Raw genomic sequence first — 24,974 nt, 5'->3', positions numbered from 1 at the left:
GGGGGTGGGGGGACACAGACACGAACACAGAATGCCAGGTGATCTCATAAGCCTACTGGAAATTAGGCTAAAACAAGTGCAACATGAACTTTTGTCCAACCCTTTACATTTCCAAAATGGCTTGGCCTAGAGTTCTGAAACTGGGCACAGATGCAGGACAGGTTAACAGGACTCTGTATAGTCCTATATATGGCTTGTTTTAAGGCAGAAAATTACTGTTCAGATGTAAGTTAGGTTCCACTTTCACTAGATGTGAAGTACTCTATGGATAGAGATAACTCTTTCAGGCAGCTTTACTGTAGTAGGGGAAAAATAATTAAAATCACAGGACTGACCAATTTCCTTGAAATAAAAACAGAGTCCTGCCATCTTAGGCTACATGTGTGCCAAATTTCAGAATTTTAAGCCCAGCCATCCTTGAAATGTACAAGACTGGGGAAAAAGGGGTTCATGTCGCACTTGCTTATGAAGGCAAAGGGCAGAATCCTTCACATGGAGGTGGAATGTTGGCCCAAGGGGTACTTCAGTTCCAGAGGTGTTTGTAATTTTCTTCCATGAAACAAGCCACTTATAGGACTTTTTTGAAGTTTTTTTTTTAATTTTAAAAAATCAATTAAAACAACAACAACCAATCTGCATCAAACCAATATATAGCATCATGATAACCGATCCTACATGTGTGCCAAATTTCAGAACTCTAGGCCAAGCCATTCCAGAAATATAAAAAGGTACCTTCTTTTCTCTTGGGGCCCGCATGGACCTGGGCCCCCAGATCCATACCTAGCAGTGCCCCTGCGCCCACTGTCAAATTAAGCAAGCCCTTTTGTTTTCATAGCTCATCCTGTTCGTATTCCAGGCAGTCCAATGTTCTACAAGTCCTCAAAATTAATTGACCCAAGAGTCATAACATCTAAACATACATACTTAAATTTCATTGTGTTTGAATGCCATTGCCAGAAGCAGATTGTTCCATCAGCACCAGTAGAAGTGAGGTATCGAACAGTTCCTTTTCTTGCTGGAGAAAACTATAAATTAAAACAAGAAATTATTGTTGGGATATCATGTTGCTTGTGTGGAGTATGGCAAGGGAGTGCGGCATCCCTCCTTTGGGGCTTTTGTCTCCCCTTGAAGGGAGCAGGGTGAGATGGTTCCAGGCCTGTCGTGTCTCGGTGTGGTTGAGCAGGTGAGGCAGGGAGAGCTGCAGAGAACAGCTCCAGTGGGGTTGCCATGTGGCAGGAAGTGAGACAAGGGAGGGGGCAGGGCTTGGAATAGGCTTTAAGCCCTTTCAGCTCTGTACTAGAGCATTCAAAGCCAAGGCAGCTGATGATGAGGGTTGCTCTTGAGTGTGGGAGCTGGACTTTCCCTGAAGAGTGAACCGGCTGGACGCAACAAGCCAGGAGGACGACTAAGGAGGAGTAACCTCCTCCCTGGCTCACTCTGAGGCTGACCTTGGCTGGCCTCACCCTGCGATTCTGGAGTCAAAAGGGCTAGGAACATATCTCCTCCCTCTTGGCGTATGACAGTTATAATTGGGCCTTATGATTTCTCAAGCAGTTTGTAGCATCATTACTAAATTAGTGTAGCTGACCTTAAGACTGGCTGTCAGCGTTCCCTGTAATTCCCAGGTGGTGTGGACTACAATTCCCATCATCCCCAGCTGCAATGGTCTTTGCATCCGGGAGTCTCTGTTAGACAAAACACTGCTGCTGCCCTGCACTGCTTTCAACCAATCAAAAGAAAGTAAGGGAATAGGCTCAATCAATACATTTATCAAAAGAAATCATTTGATGCATCGACCTTTCATTCATTTGGGTTGGATTTAACATACATGTTACATCTACATCTTGTCGCTAAGCAACAAGGAAAAAAACATTTGTCTGGCTTACCTGTATGGAAGTAATAGAAGCCGAGTGGCCCAAGAGTACTGCAACTGGCGCACAGGTTCGAAGACACCAGACTCGGACTACCTTGTCACAGCTGCCTGCAGCAAGTAGGGTGTTTTCATAACTAACAGCCATGTCTGAAATTTCCGCTGAATGTCCTCGGAGTGTTGAGAGCAGACGGCCGTTATCTGTAGCCCAAATTTTCACTAGGCAGTCATCGGAACCCTAACATTTCAAAAGAGATCATCCAAAAGTGTAAGAAGTGTCACAATTTCAGCTACTAACGTGTCTGCAATCGTTTTGCTAACCAGGTGGGACATGTGCACTTGTAGTCAAGGAAGTGGGATTGTCCATAGAGGGGTCCCAACTTCTGCAGCAAGCCCTTGATAGACCTTTCAAACAAACCAAGAGCATTGTTCAAATACTCCCTTTGAAAAAATGAAAATTCTAGAGATAAAACCCTTCTATTTTCTTCCTGGAAGGCATATTCATTCTTTTTCTTCTAGGAAATATCATTGAGGGCATTACAAGGCAGCAAAAAACTAAACCATCCAATGTTCTGGAATACTGCAGTTTTATTCAACTCACTGTGAAAATCCGTCTCCCACTGCGATCAAATGCTACACAATATACAGACGATAAATGCCCCAGAATCCTCTTGTGCATCTTGATGTGTTGATAGAAGGACGTTGGAAACAAATGGCTGAAACGTCCATATCCGGTTGAATGTCTGGCAGAAATTATATTTACTGGGAAAAGGAAAGGAAATGCATAATTATTCCTATGACTTTATTTATTGCATTTTTATCCTGGCCTTACTCCAAGGAACTCAGGGTGATATGTATCATTCCTCATCTTACCCTAATAACCCCGTGAGGTAGGTTGACTGGCCCAAAGTCACCCAGTAAGCTTTAGGGGATTTGAACCTGGGACTCACTGGTCCTAATCTGACACTCTTAACTAATATACCACATTTAGGAATACGGGAAACTGCCTTCTACCGAGTCCAACCATTGGTCCATCTAGCTCAGTATTGTCTAAACAGACTGACAGCAGCTTCTCCAAGGTGGCAGGCAGGAGTCTCTCTCAGCCCTATCTTGAAGATGCTGCCAGGAAGGAAACTTGGTACCTTCTGCATGCAAGCATGCAGGTGCTCTTCCCAGAGCAGCCCCATTCCCTAAGGGAAATATCTTACAATGCTCACATGTAGCCTCCCATCCAAATGCAAACCAGGGCAGATCCTGCTTAACAAAGGAACAGTTCATGCTTGCTATCACAAAACCAGCTCTCTTCCCATAGACTGTCTCTCCCACATTAATAGCCTGAACTTGCTCATCACTGTAGCTGTTGTAGTCGAAGCAGAGACTTGCATGGCAACATCGTGTTCAAGGAAAGGTGCTTGCTACTAAATGGGGAAATTCACTATAGTTAGCTGGCAAAAAGGATACAGTAACCTTTCTGAAGCTAAGCAGGTCTAGGTCTGGTTTGTGCATGTATGGGAGACTGCCTGGGAACCCCTTGAACTCCATGGAAGAAACGTGAGAGAGAAATGTAAAAAAATTAACCAGGCACAGAAATGTTGGATTATGGGGAGATATTCAAGTTCTTGGGATAATGATTCAGTGGGATACATGCAGTAGTCCCTCTAACAGGGATTCCCAGATGTTGCTTGCAACTCCCATAATCCCCAAGAAAAAGCCATTTCTGCGGGGGATTCTGGGAGTTGTAGGCAAAAACATCTGGGAATCCCTGTTAGAAGGAACACTGGATACTAGGGATGTACACGGAACTGGTTTGATTGGCCAGTGATTCTGCCAGTTCAAAGGGGGGGGGCATAGCTTTAAGGGTGGGGGAGGGTGCACTTACCCCTCCCTCCGCTTTCCCCACACCAGTGCTCTGTAAAGTCCCTGTTAGGACAGTAGTGTACCTCCCTGCTGCCCTGTGCCCTCTTTGGCCAGAAGTGCTGGGCATCCGGCACCTCCAGCCACTTCCGGCCAAAGTGGGCACGGGGCAGCAGGGAGGTACACTGCCGCCACGACGGGGACTTTACAAATGGAACGCCAATGGGGGGAAAGCGGAGGGAGGGATAAGTGCACCCTCCCCCCCTTAAAGCTATGCCCCCCATCGCCTTCCAACCGGCCCCTGTCAGTTCCGTGCACATCCCTACTGGATATATGTTGTTCATGCTTTGACTTATTGCCATATCAGGAAGTGGGACATTTTTCAAAGAAGGGAGGATCAAAAACTTTCAAAGAAACCTCCCCCAGACAAGCAACCCTGGGACGTGATTAGTCCTGCCTTGCAGCAGGGGTCACCTAGATAATGTTTGTTGATCCGTTATTTCTGCTAAGTGAGCAAAAGAGGCACCTTTTTAAATGGTGGATCTTTTATATTAAAGCAGGGAAGAGCAACTGTCCCTGTCCAATCCCAACACAGCATCCTTCCAGTTGCTGGTATTTATCTTGTGTTTCTTTTTTAGACTGTGAGCCCTCTGGGGACAAAACACAGTCTTTCTTTCTCTTTCTTCTTTCCTTTTTCTATGTAAACTGCTTTGATAACTTTGTTGAAAAGTGGTATATAAGTAGTAGCCTAGCTTAGCCTTTATCATTCTGTGTAGCTGGTGTTCCTTACAAGCAACACAAGCACTCATCTGAGTATATTCCTCATACAGCATGCAAGTACATGAATTACTCTGCATCATAATAATGGCCTAGCTATCGAAAATTCACTGTCCCCTTAAACTAGCATTCTTTCTGTTGTGCCACAAATCTAACAACAACAACATTTGGACTGAGCAAAAGTTTTCAGTTCAAAATAAAAGTCTATAAAAGTTAAAATTAAAACTTGTACTTTGTGTATTATAAACAAGTTCCCCCTTACCCACGTTGGGTGGTTTCCCATAGTTTACGGGTAGTTCCGGCGGCCTGCCTCTGTGGAGCGCTGAAAATGCAGATCCTTTCCATGATGTGTGTCTGCAATCTGTGTGAATGAGATTCAGTGTTGGTCAGACTCCTGGGCTGAAGAGCTGGACTTTGGAACCAGTCCTATCTTTTTTTTAAAAAAAACTACTGCCCTTCTTGCTTGCAAAGCTATCTGTAAGGTTTTTCTAGTGATTCCAAAAGCAAGAAATGATACACAAGAACCTTATTATGAAGTACTGCCTGCTTTTAAAGTCTGTTTCAACATTTCACTTTGAATGGGCCTGGTTTTCCTGCCTTATTTGTTTCTTAATTTACAGTATTCACAAATGCTCTACTGTTCTATCTTATGCTGGTCTTGGATCATAATAAAGATGGTAACCCACATTAAACCCAGATTTGAACGACTGTGTGAACCCGGCGGCCTGTGTGAACCCATACAGAGATGGTTTATGCCCCAAGATGCATCTGAGATTCCTACCTTGGTGGGTTCACACAATCGTGCTAATGTCAATAACCCACATTAAATCTAGATTTGAACAAACATGTGAACCAGACTCAAGTAGAGTAAGCTTGCATGTTTATTGATTTTATTCCTATAATTGTTTTTTTCAAATACTATGTAACTTACTTGTATGCCACTTTGAGAGCTTGCATAGAGGTAGATTTTAAAATAAACTGTCCATTTCCTAATAGCACACTTCTTACCTTTGGCTGCCCTCAGCAATGATTGCCGTCCGACTCCCAGTAAAGTCTGCACCCCAAGTACACTCTGCGGGATCTCCTTGTCTAACAGGGGCCCAATCCTCTCACAGATTTTGAGAAGGTAGTCTGGAGGGATGTGTGCATTGGCTGCCACCTGCATGCAAGAGGCACAGGTAAGCACTTTTGGGAGGCAGAGGAGGAAAGGATCAATTTCCCCTACATTTAAGCATTTTTCCTGCTGCTTCACCTTCCTATTTCACGATAAAAACAGGGGAAAGGGCTTCCACCACCTGCCTAGCACAGAAAGAACCTCATTTAGATTGTGAGCCCTTTGGGGACAGGGAGTCATTTTATTTATTATCTATGTAACTGCTTTGGTTGAAAAGTGGTAAATAAATATTTGTTGTATTCATATTCGTAAAACACCAAGTGGTAAAAATGAAAGGGAAGCAACATATCTGCAGCAGCTGTGAAGCAATGCGTATTCTTCCCACTCACATATGTGCAAATAACCAAATTGTTATTTGATGAAGAATGAAGAACACGCGATTCAGAGTCCTGCACAGTGTGTGGAGGCTTCCCCATGACTGCAGCAACTCTAGGAACTCCCATCTAGTCCAACATCCTGTTTCCCACTCACAATGGCCAACCACAGACCTAAAGGGCAATCACCTTCCCCTGGTGTTTCCTCCAGTACAAATACTCAGATATTCCTTATCTTTGTGATTCCATTTAACTGTTATGGCTAATAGCTTCGGAGCTACCTACCCTCAAATAATTTGTCCAATCCCCCTTTAAAGCCATTGAAATCAATGACCATCACTACATTTTGTGGCAATGAATTCCACAGATTCAAACTTTACCACTGAAAATCCCTGTTTTTGCATCTTGAGAGCATATACAAAACAAGAGTCTGCCACATCAGATGCAAAAAGGGATAGAACAGAAGGTGAGGAGAGAGAGCCTGTGTGCAAAGGTTACCTTAAACCATTTGCAAAGTCAACAACAAAACAGTACAATTTGCTTTTCATCTCTGGTATTTTGTTTCCTGTGGAGCCCCAGGAACATCAAGGCAGTCTGAAGACAGGCAATTCATCTGCAAATGAACAACCACCCAAGGCTGTTAAACAGGTGTTAATGAAAAACGCAGGGGACCTGGGTGTGTCAAGCACTCCACTTAAAGGGGGTGGGGGAAACCATGATGCCCCTTTGTTTTGTACACAAACACAATGTGCTATATATCAAAAGCAGCAGAGAAAGAAGGGGGCCAACATTCAAGCCTTTTAAAATAAAGAAAATCTGGAATGATTCAGCCAATGCTTTTGGCAAAAGTGCCACAAATCCCAAGTATGAAATACTGCCATTCTAATGCACACTGCAGTACTTAAGCAGCAACCGACCAACAGTAAAATTATATTTGGAGATTATTTTGCCTCTAGCCAACTGAGCTGGAGAGAAAGCAGCAGAGTACTAGAAGGGAAGCAAGACTCTAAGCCTGGCGGTTGTATGCCCCAGAACCAGGTTCCCACTACTGAGGATTCTTGTGGCAAAGAGGTAACACATTCCTTTGTTTGTTAGGGGTTTCAATATTATACAACATGAACACACACTCCATTCTTATTTGTATTTGGGAAGCAATGATATTACCATTACTGTTTCCATAATACTACTACTACTACTACTGCTAATACTACTAATACTACTGCTACTGCTGTGAGTCTGAGCCACCCAGAGAACAATTTGTTATGGGACGGCTGGCAAATAATAATAATAATTATTATTTATTATTATTATTATTTCTTCTTCAGGGTGAATATAAGGCTCACAATAAGCATTTTTATCCTCAGAAGTGCTATGAAAATGCTAAGTATGCAGTACTTACTTGGGAATAAGCCCCACTGAACTCTCTTGGACTTCTTTTTAAACAAGATGTATAGGACTGGGCTAAATGTATGTATTGTTATGGTTCTTGGTTTTATATGCACTGAAAGCAGTACAAGTGGCATACCACCAATGCTGAATTCCTCATTTTAAACAAGCACTTATGCATCGAGAGCTTGATATGATGCAAATGTATCCACTTTTCAGTCTTGGGTAACTTCTTTGATTTTGAACTAAAGCTCCCATCATCCCCAGCCCACTGCCATTGTGGGAGTTGTAGTTGAACACCAACAAGTTACCCAAGATTACCACTTTTATATAGCTTCAAGAGAGTACAAAAATATCTGTGCAGATGCAGCACATTTGTCAAAATAATACCGTTTACCCTATGATTGAAGGATATCCTTCTGTAAGACTGAAGGGTATCCTGAGATGATGGACTGCGATGCTATTTTGATGGACAGACAGACAAGGCTAGCCCTAAAACAAAAAGCACTCTGGGCGAAAACCACCTGTGCCCTCCCACCCACAATAGTTACCATGGTTAGTCTGTCAACTTAGGCCTTTTTCACATAGGGATGTGTGTGGAACTGGCGGGGGGAAGTTATACCTTTAAGGGCAGGGGAGGGTGCCCTTACCCCTCCCGCCGCATTTCTCCTGCCAGCACTCCTTTTTAAAAGTGTTTGTCGCGGCGGCAGCGTACCTCCCTGTCACCTCAGTGTCCTCCTGAACCAGAAGTACCAGGTGTGCGCGCACACCGGGCGTGTGCACATCATGCTCGCTTGCACACACGCCCAACGTGTGCACGTGCACCGGGTACTTCTGGCCGAGGAGGACACCGGGGCAGCAGGGAGGTACGTTGCTGCCCTGACCGACACTTTTTAAATGGAGCACCAGCAGGGGAAGCGCGGTGGGAGGAGTAAGGACACCCTCTCCTGCCTTCAGACCGGCCGAACCACCAGTTGTTCGAACCGGTTCAGAGGCCCATTAAGGGCCTCCAAACCAGTTTCGTGCACATCTTGTGGACAGGAACAATGGGCAACTCAATGGGCAACTGCCCAGCTCAAGGATGGCCTTGTACACATATACAGACATGTTTAATTAGAGTATGTTACCAATGGGCTCAGCCCAGACATAATTGTATGTACTATATTTATCCTGCAGAGAATTCAGGATCTGTACGATGATCTAATCATTGATATAGAAATCATTAATAAATTAGCAGATTGTGGCAATTGCCTATATGTGTCCAAACAAATGTTTCCAAATCTCTCTGTATAATCTACACACAGACACACACTAGAGAAGAAACCTTTTGGTTTAACATGTTAAGGGCTTACCACATCTGACTGTAGCCCACAAAAGCTCATGCTACAATAAATCTGTTAATCTTTGAGGTACCACAAGCAATAAAAAGAGGGAAAACCATCACTACGGCTCTACAGTTGCAAAGAATCTCAGGCAACAATTGCAGATGTAGAAGGGTCTCATTGAATTGTCTTGAAGCTCTGCCCTGAAGCAAGGAATCCTACATCAGCCTTGGAGATAAGCCCACACAAACAAATTAACCCAAGCCACCAGTCCACAATGAAGAATGGGCCAGCTACTCATCCACAAGGAATTGTTCCTCATCCCAGACACAGGGTCAACTACATGGCTACCCTACTACAACCTAATACTAATTGAATGAGTCGCTCATTCAATTTTCTCCTGAAATCCTAACTGCATATACACATTCCCAAGGAAACTTGGTAAGCCTTATTCTGGGAGTGGGCACACTGGGGGATATCTAACCAAATTCTCAGCAGCCTCAAGCTACCATTTCCAGGATCATTGGAAGAAGTCTTTACAGTACAGAACTGATCGAGCAGATACAGTATATTTATTTATTTCATTTCTATACCGCCTGACGGAGAAATCTCCAGACGGTGTACAAATTAACACAAAACACAATATAAAACAGTTAAAATCCATAAAAACAGATAAAATTATAATTTTGTGGGGTAGGAATCAGCAGTCTCTCAGGAGGAATGTGCACAAACTGGCAGAAGGCCAGTTTGGTGCACGTAGGCGGCAATTACCTTTAAGGATCGAGAAGGGTGCTTTTACCCACCCCACACTGCCGTGTTTCCCCTGCCTGCACTCTTTAAAATCACTGGTGTGGGGCGGTAGCGTACCTCCTTGCTGTTTTACAGGCCTCCAAACAGGTTGAACAACTGGCGGTTGGGCCGGTTCAAAGGTGGGGGGGGGATAGGCATTCAGCCCCAGTCTGAGGGGAGGGAAAGGAAACCCCTAGATGCATTCCCAACTGCAGGGGAGCAACAACAGGAGAGAGACCATGCCCTCACCTCCTGCCTGTTGGCTTCCCAGAGGCATCTGGTGGGCCACTGTGTGAAACAGGATGCTGGACTAGACAGGCCTTGGGCCTGATCTAGCAGGGCTGTTATTATGTTAATGTGAGAAAAAGGTATTTTAGTACCATGAATGCAGTATACAGTGTGCAGAGAACCGATATGCAGATATGTGCACACTGTGCAGTGTGCACAGAACCAGTGCCTGTGGGTTTGGAGGAGGGGGGGGATAGCTTTACGGACTGGGGAGGGTGCTCTTACCACCCTTCCTGCCATGTTTCCCCTGCTGGTGCTATGTCTAAAAATGGTCCTGTGGGGAGGCAGCGTATGTCGGACCAGAAGTACCTGGAAGTGCTTGGTGTGTCGTGCTCAATACACACCGAGCACTTCTAGGTACTTCAGTCCAACATACACCAGGGTAGCAAGGAGGTATGCCACCATCCCATGGGACCGTTTTTAGACGAAGTGCTAGTGGGGAAAATGGGGTGTGGGGGAGTGTAAGTGCACCCTCCCCAGTCCTTAAAGCTTACCCCGCCCAACTTCGAACCAGTTTGTGCACATCCCTACAGTATACTAAAAGACAAAGTAATACATTCACCTGTCGCTTCCTCAAACTCACTTTTGCTCCATAAAGATCAACAAAAGTTCAAACAAGGGGAAAAATAAGCTTCTCACCTATTAGAAGAAATTACAAACTCTGCCACCCAATTCTTACTTGGCTTCACATCACTTTCTCCTTAGTGTTCTAATTGTGTTGGCTTTTTGCTTTTGTTTAGCCTTTGTTAGAGTAAGATTCATGCAAACATTAAAATGGCAGCAGCAGAAGAAATGAGCTTAATTTGCATGCCAAAAATGTAGATTGGGGAGGGGAGGCAGCAGCAAGATAGATATCAATTATAACCAAGCAAATCAAGTTCTAAAGTAAGATCTTCTCCCTCCCTCCCACCACCACTTACACAAGTTCTTAAGTTTTCTCCAATATCCAATCTCTCAATTTCAAAATGAAAAACACAACCAAAATCCTGGAAAGACGGGTTTCTGTTCCCACAATGCACAGTACAACCCTAAGCCTGTTTATTCAAAAACCAGTCCCATTGTGTTAAATGGAGCTCCCTCTTAGGTAACTATACACAGGATTCTGACATTAGTGAAGTACATTGCTAAATATCAGCAGCAAATCCTTATGAGCTTCCAGAAAAGGAATATTTGTTATGGGATAAGAGCCAAGGGAACAGCATTAGACACAGCAATTGAGTAGTAGGGATGTGCACGGAACCAGGTGGGGGTGGTTTGAAGGCGGTGGGGATAGGACTTGAAAGGTGGGGGAAGGTGCACTTACCCCTCCCTCCACTTCCCCCACCTGCCAGCGCTCCATTGTGCAATGTTCCTTCAGGCAGCATACCTCCCTTCCACCCCATCCTCTCTGTGGCCGGAAGTACCTGGCACACGTATGCACACTGGGCGTGCACACGCGCGCACCAGACACTTCCAGCCACTTCTGGCCAAAGAACCATGAAGGCTTCTTCTGGTTGCTGCAGTCAAGACATCTCAGCCCACCCGATTAATACAAATTGGATATGTTAAAAAATTTTGCTCTACTCCTGGGGATAATGACGTATTAGATAGGTAGGTGAAAGTAGTTGGGTTCCCTCTCCTGTCTTGCCCCTCATGTTGGGTTATGGGCAGCTTTTTCTGCTGATATTTTTGATTGACTGTTCTGTTTTTTCTATGTTGTTTTTTGCCTGTAATTCATATACCTTATTGGGGTAACTCGGCCTATAAGAACTGGGGTGGGGTTATCCCCGTCAGGCTCTAATGGCTTCTATTAGTTTGTTAGTCCTGACCAGGAGCACGTGACAAGGATAACCCAATGAGATGCCTTGACTGCAGCAACCAGAAGAAGCCTTCACGGTAAGTGACCAATGCTCCGTTCTTGGTTGCTGCTATCAAGGCATCTCATTGGGACATACCAAAGCAGTACATCTCCGGGAGGGAACCCACATAGTGCTCACTCCTGGGGAATAACTCCCTGGAGAACCCGTCTTCCAAGAGCCGCTTGAGCGGAGGCATATAAATCCAATTTGTAATGCCTTATAAAAGTGGACGGATTCTTCCACACTGCGGCCTTACAGATCTCCTGAACAGGGGCATTAGTTGCGAAGGCAGCTGAAGTTGCCGTGGACCTGGTAGAATGGGCTACTATGTGCTCAGGTGGCCGGAGCTTTTGGACCTCATATGCTAGAGCAATGCAGGCTCTGATCCATCTGGCAATTGTCCTTGCAGAGACTGCCTCTCCCATAGAAGCCGGTAGATACGACACAAACAGCGCATCTGTCTTTCGAAAACTGGCTGACCAAGCAATATATTTCTTCAAGCATCGACGAACGTCCAGCTTGTGCCACAATTTCTCTTGAGGGTGTGTTGGATGTGGACAAAAAGATGGCAAATACACATCCTGCGCTACATGAAAATCAGATAGTACCTTTGGCTGGCAAAACGGGTCTGGAATTAGATGCACCGCATCCTATGAGATAATACAGAAGGATTTATTTACTGATAAAGCCCTCAACTCTGACACCCTTCTTGCCGATGTCACGGCGACCAAGAAGGCTAGTTTAATTGATAACAGTCTCAATGTTATTGACCGAATGGGCTCAAATGGTGGGTGTTGTAAGGCCTTCAGTACCAAGTTCAAATTCCACGTTGGAAAATGGTGTGCTACTGGTGGTGATAAGAGCGTCACCCATCTCAGGAAGCGCTTTAGTAATGGATGCCCTATGGATGCCTTTGTATATCCCCCTGCGATGAGTGGTACGAGTGAGGCCGCCTGTCTCCTTAGTGTGTTAGGTCTCAATCCCTTATCCAGACCTTCCTGTAAAAATTGTAAGAGGTGGTTAAGGTTTGCCTGTCCTTTGGCAACATGGTGATGGCAAGACCAACGCAGAAACGCCCTCCAAGTGCATTGGTACACACAATTTGTCGAAGGGCGATGAGAGGCCAGGATGGTAGATGCCACCTTTTCTGTCACTCCCTGCTTATTTAGCAGTCACCGCTCAGTCTCCATGCGGCAAGCTGAAACCAAGCTGGGTTCGGATGTTGGACTGGGCCTTGCGTTAACAGATCCAGTGTTACTGGTAGATGCCACGGGTTGTCTATGTTGAGAGATGTCAGATCGGCGAACCACAGTTGTCTTGGCCAATATGGGACGACTAGAATGACTTCCGCTCGTTGTTCCCGAGCTATCAGTGGAATTGGAGGAAACGCGTACAACACGCCTCGTGGCCATTGAGTGGCCAGGGCATCCGTTCCCACCGCCGCCTGACAGGGGAATCTGGAGATGAAGCATGGTAATTTCGCATTGAGAGGTGTCGCAAAGAGATCCAGCCAGGGGCGCTCCCATCTGAGAGTCAGTTGATCAAATATGTGTTGATTCAGTGTCCATTCCCCTGGAAGCAGGTCCTCCCTGCTTAGCCAATCAGCAATCGAGTTAAGATCTCCCTGTACATGGTGGGCTGCAATCGATCTCAGCTGACTTTCTGCCCACGACATGAGAAGCACTGATTCCTGATATAGGGATCTTGACCTTGTGCCCCCTTGGTGGTTCACATGTGCCTTTGCCGTGGTGTTGTCTGTCTTTATCAGAATATCCCGGCCCTTCACGTGAGGTAGAAGGTTGAGCAAGGCTAGCCGGATGGCCCTCAACTCTAGCCAGTTTATTGAATGTGCTTGTTCCTCCGGAGTCCACTTTCCCTGAAACGGGTATTGATGACAGTGGGCTCCCCAACCTCTGTTGCTGGCATCCATTTGAACAATCGTCCTTGGAAACTCTAGAAACCTCTTTCCACCAGCGAAGGGAGCTCCTGACGCCGGCTGGCATGTGCACCAATATGTTGCGTTTCGTTGAAATGAATGGTTGGTAAGGTAATAGGAACCACTGTAGTTCCTTGAGATGGAACCTCGCCCAGGGTACTACCTCCAAGGTGGAAACCATCAGGCCCAGAAGCCTTGCCAGGGACAGAACCGGTGACCTCCATGCGTGGAATGCCATCCTTGCCTCCAATACCAGTGTTTGAATTCTGTCCTCCGGCAGAAAAAGACGATCCCGCAAGGTATCTAAAATGACCCCTAGATGTAGAAGCCTGTTGGAGGATATTAAATGGCTTTTCTTTTCGTTTATCAAGAAACCGTGCTGTTTCAGAGTGGACAATGTCACCGCTAGGTCGGATGCTGCTGCCTCTGGGGACTTTGATTTAACTAACAAATCATCCAAATAGGCAAAAACGTGAATGCCCTGCAGTTGCAGATGTGCCATAATGGGTGCCAGAACCTTTGTAAAGACCCTGGGGGCCGAAGCCAGGCCGAATGAAAGGGCCTTGTATTAATAGTCGACTCCCGCATATTTGAAGCGGGATATAGATCTGCTCTTTGGATGGATAGGAACATGTAGATAGGCCTCCTTTAAGTCGATAGAACAGAGTAGATCTCCGTGTTAAAGAGCTTCCATGATGGAACGTAGTGATCCCATGCGGAATTTCTGAGGACGTACGCTCTTGTTCAAATGCTTCAAGTCCAACACCGCTCTTTTGGACCCGTCTCTTTTTGGGACAGTCAACAGAATAGAATAAACCCCCCTCCCTGCTTGAAGAGGAGGAACTCTTTCTACCACCCCTATTGCCAGAAGATGCTGAATGGCATTCCTGCGTCAGAATTGCTGTTTTCCCTGTTTTCCTTGGTTGAACGATTGCCAGTTACCGACATTCTGGGGGGGGGGGAACGCTGGTGGGACCAGGCTCCTCTCTGCGATCTGAAGTCTCTGTCATGCCCTCTGAATGTAGAACGAAAGGAATGAAATGGCTGGAATGGTTTACGGAACGTAGGTCTATCTCCTTTCTTAGGTGCAGTTGGCATAGCTTTCCTTTTATCTTTTGATTCCACCAGCACATCTTTAAGGGATGCATCCCAAAAAAGTTTGGAACCGTCGTAGAGCACAGCTGACAGGTTTGCCTTAGAAGTCACATCCGCTTGCCAGCCTTTAAGCCACAGGTGGTGTCTGCCTACGACTGCGGCCGCAGATGCCCAGGATGAAAAATGAATAGAGTCCATAGTAGTGTCTGCCACAAATGCCTGGGCTTGTTGGAGCTTCACCAATTGTTGTTTTAGGTGAACTGGGTCAGAGGGAGTATCTTCTAGCAGGTCATTAAGCCACAACAAGCTGGCCCTTGCTGCCATAGACGCCGCTGCAGCGGATCTTGTTGCTAGCGATGAATTATCGTGCACGCGTCTGAAAGCATATTCTGCCTTTTTCTCTGACAGGTCCTTCAAGGATGCTTCCCCATCTCGTGGGATCAAGGATCCAGTGGCCAGCTGGACGATTGGTGTATCCGCGCTGGGCGTTTTGAGTAGGTGAGTGCTTTCTTTTTGGAACGAGTAAAATCATGTAGTCGCTGGAATAGCCTTCTTATTCTATGCTGGCGCAACCCACTCCCCTTTTATTAGCTCTATAAAGCAAACTGGCATGGGTAACAACATATCACGTGGTTTAGGTTTTGGAAAAACTAAATCCCCCTTGTGGGTTTGAGCAGGTTCAGCATCCAATTTAGACTGAAATCCAATGGTAGTAAGGACCTTAGTCATAAGCGGATTAAAATCCTCTGGAGTAAATAGGTGTTGAGATACCTGTGCGGTTCTAAATCCTCCAACCCAGACCACTCACCATCCTCTTTATCAGGGTGCGGGTCCTGATCCGGATCCTGTCCACCCCCACCCAATGGTCCAATATCCCCAGTATCATCTAAATCAAGAATGGGCACTGACTTTTCCATAGTCCTAGTTGCCTTGGGTCTAATCTCCTTGGGAGTAGGGTCCCCAGATTCCTCCCCTGAAAGGTCTGATGAGTGTATAATAATGGATTTCTTAGAATGCCTTTTCTTTTTTATTAAGTGCTTTTTCTTTTGTTTAACCTTTCTAGGTGAAGGTGCTGGGGAGCTGGACTCAGATGAAGTCTCTGAGGATGGGGAATGGCGCCTATGCTTCTTAGTCTTTTTTGCCTTGCTTGTTGGCTTTAGCTAAAAAACAGTATCAATAATGGCGTCTTTCAGCCAAGCTTGCCACTCTGGTGGTACAGACCTGGGCACAGACTGTGCACCCAACTGACTAGCCCTCAGTGAGGTAGTCTTTCCAGACCCCCCTTCCCCCTGATCAGGGCTCACCACTGCTGGGTCGGGCTGATCTCTGCCACTCTGCTCCTCCGTTTGCGCAATTTTGGCGGGCTTCTCAGCGATCGTTTTCTCGCAGCCGCCATTTTGTCTCCCCTCAGAATCACTTTTTTGTGCCACCATTACAGCACCCCCGACCATTGCCTTTAGCTCAGCTTGCATGGGGGGAGATTTTGGAATTGGTCTGGCAGTGCCTGCCTTTAATCTTGAATTTAACAGATCGAACGTGGCTTGCTTTTCACCCCGCCGCGTTGCTGCTGAAGAAAACGCTGCCGCCGTGCTGCGAGTCAGGCACCTCAGTGGCTGCTCGCCTTCCTGCTCCACTGTGAAAGCTGCCCAGGTCGGACCGCACGGAGACGGGAATAGCACTGGGGCCTCTCGCTCTGCCCGCTCGGACAGTTGAGAAACCGCCAAGAAAGGAACAGGGAGGTGGGAGACTTTTGTGGGGGCTGCCTGTTCTGCAATTGGAAGTGACGAACCAGGCGTCCTTTCCCCCCTCGGAAACTCCGGTTTTGCCCGCCCAGCCGGCACTAAAACATGTAAAAACGTCCCTGTATACTCCATACACTGGAGACAGATCGGGAGTAGAAAGGGGGGGTGAAGGAGGGGTGTGTGGGAAAACGGACACCACAAAACAACAACTTTTATTTTTTTTTAAAGACGAATACAGGTGACTTACGAAGGATGACAAGTACAGGATTACTACACAGCAAAGGATCACGGACAACAGCGAAGGACAGAAGGATATGAGCCCCTGGTGGCACAGTGGTAAAACTGCCACCCTGTAACCAGAAGGTTACAAGTTCGATCCTGACCAGGGGCTCAAGGTTGACTCAGCCTTCCATCCTTCCGAGGTCGGTAAAATGAGTACCCAGAATGTTGGGGGGCAATATGCTAAATCATTGTAAACCGCTTAGAGAGCTTCGGCTATAGAGCGGTATATAAATGTAAGTGCTATTGCTATATGAGAGAGCAAAAATATATCCTGCCAGGAGCAATGCAGGACTAAAAGAACTGGGGCGGGGTTATCCCCGTCAGGCTCTAATGGCTTCTATTAGTTTGTTACATAATCCTGACCAGGAGCACGTGACAAGGATAACCCAATGAGATGCCTTGATAGCAGCAACCGATAAGGGATGGGGCAGCAGGGAGGTAAGCTGCCGCCCTGAAGGAGCATTGCATAACGGAGCGCCGGAAGGGGGGGAAAGCAGGGTGGGTAGGTGCACCCTCCCCAACCCTTAAAGTTCTACACACACACACCCCGGCCTCTGAGCCTTCGAACCTCCCAGTGTTCAAACCTGTTCAGAAGCCCATAAAAGGCCCTCCAAATAGGTTCGTGCACATCCCTATTGAGTAGTTCCAGGTTACCCCCATATAATGAACATTTGAGGTGAAGGGAAACCATTTAGCAGGTGAGCGGTATGAATCAACAGAGCTGATGACATACTGCAAAGGAAATATTTCTCAGAGGAAAAATCTAGTGAAAATTGCAAACCCATCTCACAAAAATATTTTATTGCAGAGTTCTTTGGCAATAACACTTTTTGTCATTCATTGGTGCGCGCACACACGCGCGCACACATACTTGATAACAATCCATCTGTCTTGAAGTCTTATAAAAGCAGCACTCTGTTGCAGCACGCTAAACTGCAAAGTGCCACATATGTGAATACTAATTATTAACCTTGTTGCAGGAAACAAGGTTTTTCAGAAGAAAGTTGTGAAAAAACCAAACCTATGGAATCAGGGCAATCAGAAAAGCCACACATATTTAAAACAGTGGTGTGCTGCAACTGTGAGCCAGTGTGGTGTAGTGGTTAGAGTGCTGGACTTGGACTGGGGAGATCCGAGTTCAAATCCCCATTCAGCCATGAGACTTGCTGGGTGACTCTGGGCCAGTCACTTCTCTCTCAGCCTAACCTACTTCACAGGGTTGTTGTGAAAGAGAAACTCAAGTATGTAGTACACCGCTCTGGGCTCCTTGGAGTAAGAGCGGGATATAAATGTAAAATAATAATAACAACAACAACAACAACTTCGCGCAATCCTTTTGTTGCTCTCAGGCAGGGGCAGGCAACCTTTAGCATGCCAACTGTTGTTAAGAACATAAGAATAGCCCTGCTGGATCAGGCCCAAGGCCCATCTAGTCCAGCATCCTGTTTCACACAGTGGCCCACCAGATGCCACTGGAAGCCTACAGGCAGGAGTTGAGGGCATGCCCTCTCTCCTGCTAATAATAACAACAACAACAAAATTAATAAGTGAAAGAGCAAAGAAAATTAAAAATTGGACTGCGCCAGGCGACGATGAACTGCATGGCTTTTGGCTTAAACACCTAACAAGCCTTCATAAACAACTATCAAAACAGTTCAATCACATTATGCAAGGCGGTGATATTGAACAATGGCTAACAACTGGGAAAACTCATCTCATAATGAAAGACCCAGCAAAAGGTGCAGTTCCAAGTAATTATAGACCGATAACCTGCCTGCCAACCATGTTCAAATTATTAACTGGAATAATAACAGATGAAGTGATGCAACACTTATTAACTAACAAACAGCTTCCAGTTGAACAGAAAGGAAATTGCCCAAACACCAGAGGCACAAAAGATCAGCTGCTGATTGACAAAATGATTTTAGAAAATTGCAAGAGAAGAAAAACCAATCTAAGTGTTGCATGGATTGATACAAGAAAGCCTTCGATTCATTGCCTCACACGTGGATACTAAAATGTTTAGAAACAAATGGTGTCAGCAAAAACATTCAGATATTTATTTTTTAAAAAGTAATGAGCATGTGGAGTACACAGTTAACAATCAATGGCGAGACACTTGGACAGGTTAGCATTAGAAGAGGCATTTTCCAAGGGGACTCACTATCCCCTCTATTGTTTGTAATCGCCATGACCCCACTTTCACAAATACTAAACAAAACAGGCCTCGGATACCAAACATCTAAAACATCAAGCAAAATAAACCATCTGCTGTACATGGATGATCTGAAGTTGTATGAAAAGTCCCAGTCAGAAATTGAATCACTGCTAAACACTGTCCGTATATTCAGTAGCGATATAGTAATGGAGTTTGGACTAGACAAGTGTGCTGCATTAATAATGAACAGAGGGAAAATAAGAAAAACAGAAGGAATCAAACTGCCCAATGGAAGCAACATCAAGAACCTGGAAGGGAAAGAACATTACAAACACTTGGGCATTCTCCAGGCTGATAACATCGCACACACTGAAGTTAAAAGAAAAATGGGAAGTGAATACATCAGGAGAGTTCGAAAAATCCTCAAGTCCAAACTCAATGGCGGGAACACCATACAAGCCATAAACACCTGGGCTATACCTGTTATCAGATACACTGTAGGCATAATAGACTGGACCCAGGCAGAGCGAGAGACGCTAGATCGTAAGACCAGGAAAATCATGACCATCAATCATGCTCTGCACCCCCGCAGTGATGTTGATAGGCTCTACCTCCCTCACAGCTCAGGTGGAAGAGGAATGCTGCAAGTCCATCAAACAGTACAGGAGGAGAAAAGAGGCCTTGAAGAGTATATCAAGGACAGTGAAGAAGATGCACTTCAAATGGTCAATAACGAGAAACTATTCAACAACAATGAAACAAAGCAGGCCTACAAGAAAGAACAAGTCAAGAACCGAGCAGAAAAATGGAGAAATAAGCCCCTGCCTGGTCAATATTTGCACAATATAACTGGAAAATCAGACATCACCATGACCTGGCAATGGCTTAAGAATGGTTACTTGAAGAAAGAAACAGAGGGTTTAATACTGGCTGCGTAAGAACAGGCACTAAGAATAAATGCAATAAGAGCAAAAGTCAAAAAATCAACCACAAACAGCAAGTTGTAAAGAAGCAGATGAATCCGTGGACAACCTAATCAGTTGCTGTAAAAAGATCGCACAGACTGACTACAAACAAAGGCATGACAAGGTAGCAGGGGTGATACACTGGAACATCTGCAAAAAATACAAGCTACCTGTAGCCAAAAATTGGTGGGACCATAAAACTGAAAAAGTTGAAGAAAATGAAGATGTAAAAATATTATGGGACTTCCGACTACAAACAGACAAACATCTGCCACACAATACACCAGATATCACTGTAGTCGAGAAGAAAGAAAAACAAGTTAAAATAATTGACATAGCAATACCAGGGGATAGCAGAATAGAAGAAAAAGAAATAGAAAAAATCACCAAATACAAAGATCTACAAATTGAAATTGAAAGGCTGTGGCAGAAAAAGACCAAAATAATCCCAGTGGAAATTGGCACCCTGGGTGCAGTTCCAAAAGACCTTGAAGAGCACCCCAACACCATAGGGGTCACAGAAATCACCATCAGCCAATTACAAAAAGCAGCTTTACTAGGAACAGCCTATATTCTGCGACAATATCTATAACAATTGACAATAAAATTCTGGCATCCCAGGTCCTTGGGAAGGACTCAATGTCTGGATAAAACAAACCAGTCAATAACACCTGTCTGACTGTGTAAACAAGAAATAATAATATTACTACTACTGCTGCTGCTGCTACTACTACTACTACTCCTCTGCAACTGAGGTACTCAGCCTTTGAGGCTGGAGGTGGCCTAAAGCCCTCCGACTAGATACCGTTGATGAAGTTATCCAAACCCCTCTTAAAGCCTTCCAGGTTGTTGGCTGTCACCACATCTTGTGGCAGAGAATTCCACAAATTGATTATGCATTGTGTGAAAAAATACTGCCATTTGCTGGGCCTAAATTTCCCGGCAATCAATTTCATGGGATGACCCCTGGTTCTAGTGTTATGTGAGAGGGAGAAGATTGACAACTCCCATCAGGGGCGTAACTACCATTAGGCAAGGGGAGGCGGCTGCCTGGGGGCCCCCACGCCTCAAGGGGCCCCCCAGAGGCAAGTCACATGTGAAGTGTGTGTGTGTGTGTGTGTGTATCAGCAAGGGGCCCATTTTAAAATTTGTCTCTGGGCCCACTCCAGCCTCATTACGCCCCTGACTCCCATCACCCCCACCACAATGTATTGTGGCAGGGGATGATAGTTCAACAAGAACTGGAACGCCAAAAGTTGCTCACCCCTGCAAGTCTCAGGTCCCTCTCAGTTAAGCAGAGTACTTCGCATACTACACCCAACAAGAAGTGCCTAATATGATCCATCCTAGAGTACAAACATAAACAATTGTACAGTCATCCCTTGCCAACTGCGAGGGTTCTGTTCCGGGAAAACCTCGCAGTTGGAAAATCTGTGGTAGATGAACCATTGAAATCAATGGCAAACAGGGGGTTAGGGGAATTGCGGTCATGAAAAGACAGCAAAATACAGTTAAAAATAGAAAGAGCCATGCCTGAACCCCTGAAAGTCACCCCCTGAGCCCTGAAAATTACAAAAAGCCCCACCCCAAATTGCCCCCAAATCTCACCAAACTGGATACTCAGGTCACAGTTGGTGAGACCTGCCACAATTTCCCAGTTGCGGATACTTAAAAATGTGTTTGGGAAACCCACGGTTGGTGAGGGATGACTGTATTATTACCTGAATGGAGTATAGCATATTTTTTAATTTAAAAAACAGGAAGTTACTCTACATACCCCCACACATCTTATCACCAGCAAAATGATTTTGCACCAATAAACCTTGCATTCACATGTTATGTGCGGACATTCTGAAAACTCTGTACCATACTCTTTCAACAGCACCAAATGATAAAATGTACAGGAACAGGTTTTGTAGGAGGATTTCCACTAGAGCAGCTTTCAATTCTTTTATCCTTTTCTACTTCCCTTTTTGTAAGCCTGGGTCACAACGCCCCCATCTCACCAGGAAACATGGATGTTTTCAATCTTTAAAACTACAATCTTTAAAACTACAAACATGTGCAACTGGGACCCAACAGCAGAAGCAAAACAGAACTGCTCATATGAGAATATATGCATTGATTAAGGGTTAAGGGGTCTAAACATTTTTAAAGTGCAAAACAAACATGACTACTTGTATCAACAGATTATCTGTCTCTGCCTAATATTACTTGGTTTGCAGGGATGGGCGAGGTTAGTATTTTTCTTCCTGATACAGCAGAGGGAAGGAAGGAAGGAAGGAAGGAAGAAAGAGGGAAAGAAAACACCCCTTTCTCCTCAGTTCCTATCTTTTAAAGCCACAACCAATCAGCAAGCAACTCTCATTTGCAAACCAAGAACTCAGGCATGGTAGGTGCTGTACTATTGGCCTGGGCTGAAAACTCTTGTAAGTGTCCTCAAATAACCCTTTCCAATTTCTCCACCATAGAGGATCTCAGCGAAAAGAATTATACTGGTAATAAACCATAGATCATCCCACAAGTGACTACAGTAAGTCTTCATCTCCCTTACAAGAATCCCTGTTTCCCATCTCAGCCTATGGACAAAGAGAACACTGCCAAGTTTTCCCAGGGTTCACTCCCTGCCACCATGCTGAAAAGGCAACCTTCACTCACCAGATCCTCAAAGCTTCTTCGGTGCTCCTTGCCTTGCCAATCCAGGCGCCGTGGGATCAACTGGGGGGCGGGGGGAAACAGAGGACTAGCAGTTAAAACAGTGTATGGAGGAAGATGGAAGGAATAACTATCAAGCCCATCTCACAAAGGCCCTTTCTGATCCATGTGTACACACACGTACAATGTAAAAGGTTTCAAAGATAAAGAGCACTGCTGGAAACAGGGTTAGCTCCTGAACAGAGTTAATATAAGTGTTAATCCTGAAATAATAAGGCACAGCTCTTCACAACACAGGCTATTTAACTAGCCCAGTGGAGGTTCACCTCTGGCAGTCATTCAGTCCAGGCCCCTTAGTTACCTGATGACCCTTCCTTCCCGCTGTGCAGGTTCATTACAGAGATACACCAACAGATAAAGAACACTTCCCAAAGCAACAGCAGCACAACTTCATTAGAACCAGCTAAAACGTTCCAAAGCAGCGAGCAAGCTTCCGAGTTCAACACAACTCTTCTTCAGGCCAGACATTAAACAAGAAAAGAAGAGAGAAAGTGGGGCGGGGAGAGGAAACATCCTTTTTCTAGGGATCAGACTCTCTTCTCCAAGTGGGGGCTGTTAAGGAAGGTCCATGGGTAATTCATCACAAAAGTAGTGAGCAAGCTTTGGAGTTCAACAGAACTCTTCTCCAGGCAAGAACAGGAGGAGGAGAAAAGGGAAGAGTCTTTTCCCTAGGGACCAACCTCTCTCAGCCATGGATCCCTAGGGAATCTAGGGAGACCCAGGAAGGTCCCCATGGTACTTGGCTAGCTGGGGAAAGGGGTTTGTCACCCCCACCCCAATACACTGATTCCCCTCATAAATTGGGGGAGAGGGCAGCCGCCTCCCTCCTGAAGGGACATTTAGGGATCAACTCCCCCCCGTCTCTAAACCCCCGCCCCGCAGAGACCGCATGCCGGACATTACCTGGTGCTCTTCCAGCTCCTCCACCAGCACCTGAGGAGAGACACACACCAAGTGGGTGAGGAGAGGCAGCCGAGGGCAGCCCCTTCCTTCCCACCTCCCCGGGGGCAGCTTGCCCAGGCCAGCCCGCGGCCGGGCAGCCTCCCGTCTCACCTGGGCGGATTTCTTGCAAGGTCCGGACTGGAGGAAGCGGGCGATCAGGTAGTAAAGCTCTGCGGGAAGAAGAAGCAGGGACAGGTTAGGCGGCGGCGGCGGCGGCGGGAGCTCTGGCCAGCCCGGCTGCGCTGCTGCTCCAGCAGCCCGAGACTCACCGGCTTCCAGCTGGGTCGTGGCTGCCGCCGGGGCCGCCATCCTTCCTCTTCCTCCTCCTCCTCCTCCTCCTCAGGAGAAGGCCCGTCAGGACGGAAGCGGCGAGGGCGGCGGCGAGGAGAAAGGCGCCCCGTTGCCGCTGCGAGGCTCCCCCAGCCCCAGCGAGGCTCTGCCTGGGGCGCCGACCGAGGAAGAGCGGCGGCTGCGGCTACTGCTACGGCCGCCCCCAGCAGCCCCGGCGGGGGAGCTGAGGGGCCGTTGCTCGCCGCCCGGCCGCCGCCGCCGCCGCCATAGAAAAGGGCGCCCGTGGAAACGGGCGGCTCGCCCGAGGGGAGAAGGACGACGAGAGACAGCCGCTCAGCACGGCGGGGGTAGCGGGGAGAAGGCAGCTAGCGCGGAGGCGGCCGGGCAGGCGGCTGGCTGAGGGAGCCTCCGGCCGCGCGGGGGCGATGGAGCGGGCGGGCTGGCCGGCCGGGCTGAGGAAGGGGCGGGGATTGGAAGGGAGAGGGAAGGCTGCGGCCTAGTCGGGCCACGGCCTCTCGTGAGCGGCCTTGGCCGGCTGAGCGGGGTTGCTTCCCTGGCTGTTTTCTCGTGCCTTGCCTTCGCTCTACCCATGGCGGGCGGGAGGGGGGACGAGGGGGAAAAGAGTAATGTTCAGACAGATATTTATTTATTGTCAGATTTGTGTACTCGCTTTCGTTAAAATAATCCCGAAGCGGTTTGCAATATGCTTAAAACGGGACAGATATATTAAATAAAGCAATGCAAATATTCAATTTTGATAGAAAAATAATAGCACTCTGTTAAAGTTTTAAAAATAAGAGAGACACCAAGACAGCTGGCTTGGGGTAGGGGGAGTTTAGATCCTTTTCTGGCTATTTTTGTTTCTCTCCCCCACCCTTCCAAGGAACTGGGGTGGCGCAAGGACTTCTTCTCTTTCCGACCTTCACACAACAGCCCTGTGAGGTGGGCTAGAGAAATTGTGAATGAGGAATTATTAATGGACCAAGGTCACCCAGTGAGATTCTTGACTGAGGGGCTTGAACCTGAGCCTCCTGGGTTGTAGTCTGGTGGGGAGCCTAAGGGGTTGTGTTCTCATGGGCTCCCCTTAAAGCATGGCAGCACACATAAGAACAGCCCTGCTGGATCAGGCCCAAGGCCCATCTAGTCCAGCATCCTGTTTCGCACAGTGGCCCACCAGATGCCGCTGGAAGCTACAGACAGGAGTTGAGGGCATGCCCTCTCTCCTACCATTACTCC

The 24,974-nt window shown here is 46.5% G+C and overlaps 1 protein-coding gene across 1 annotated transcript in view; it reads right to left on the bottom strand.

Annotated features, from left to right (window-relative positions):
• BRWD3 (bromodomain and WD repeat domain containing 3) overlaps positions 1-24,312 on the bottom strand; it is a 100,538-nt gene extending 76,226 nt beyond the window's left edge. The window contains exons 1-9 of the mRNA XM_053274390.1: positions 23,717-24,312; positions 23,559-23,617; positions 23,409-23,438; positions 22,449-22,508; positions 5,510-5,660; positions 4,764-4,862; positions 2,472-2,632; positions 1,887-2,108; positions 925-1,025 (exon numbers count right to left, since the gene is read on the bottom strand). Coding sequence (XP_053130365.1) covers positions 925-1,025; positions 1,887-2,108; positions 2,472-2,632; positions 4,764-4,862; positions 5,510-5,660; positions 22,449-22,508; positions 23,409-23,438; positions 23,559-23,617; positions 23,717-23,756 — 923 coding nt within the window. The 5' untranslated portion in view covers positions 23,757-24,312. The remainder of the gene's footprint in view (positions 1-924; positions 1,026-1,886; positions 2,109-2,471; positions 2,633-4,763; positions 4,863-5,509; positions 5,661-22,448; positions 22,509-23,408; positions 23,439-23,558; positions 23,618-23,716) is intronic.
• Positions 24,313-24,974: the final 662 nt, after the last annotated feature.

Source organism: Hemicordylus capensis, chromosome 11 (assembly GCF_027244095.1).
Source record: "Hemicordylus capensis ecotype Gifberg chromosome 11, rHemCap1.1.pri, whole genome shotgun sequence".
NCBI lineage: Eukaryota > Metazoa > Chordata > Lepidosauria > Squamata > Cordylidae > Hemicordylus > Hemicordylus capensis.
This window is presented reverse-complemented; position numbering and strand designations above follow the sequence as displayed.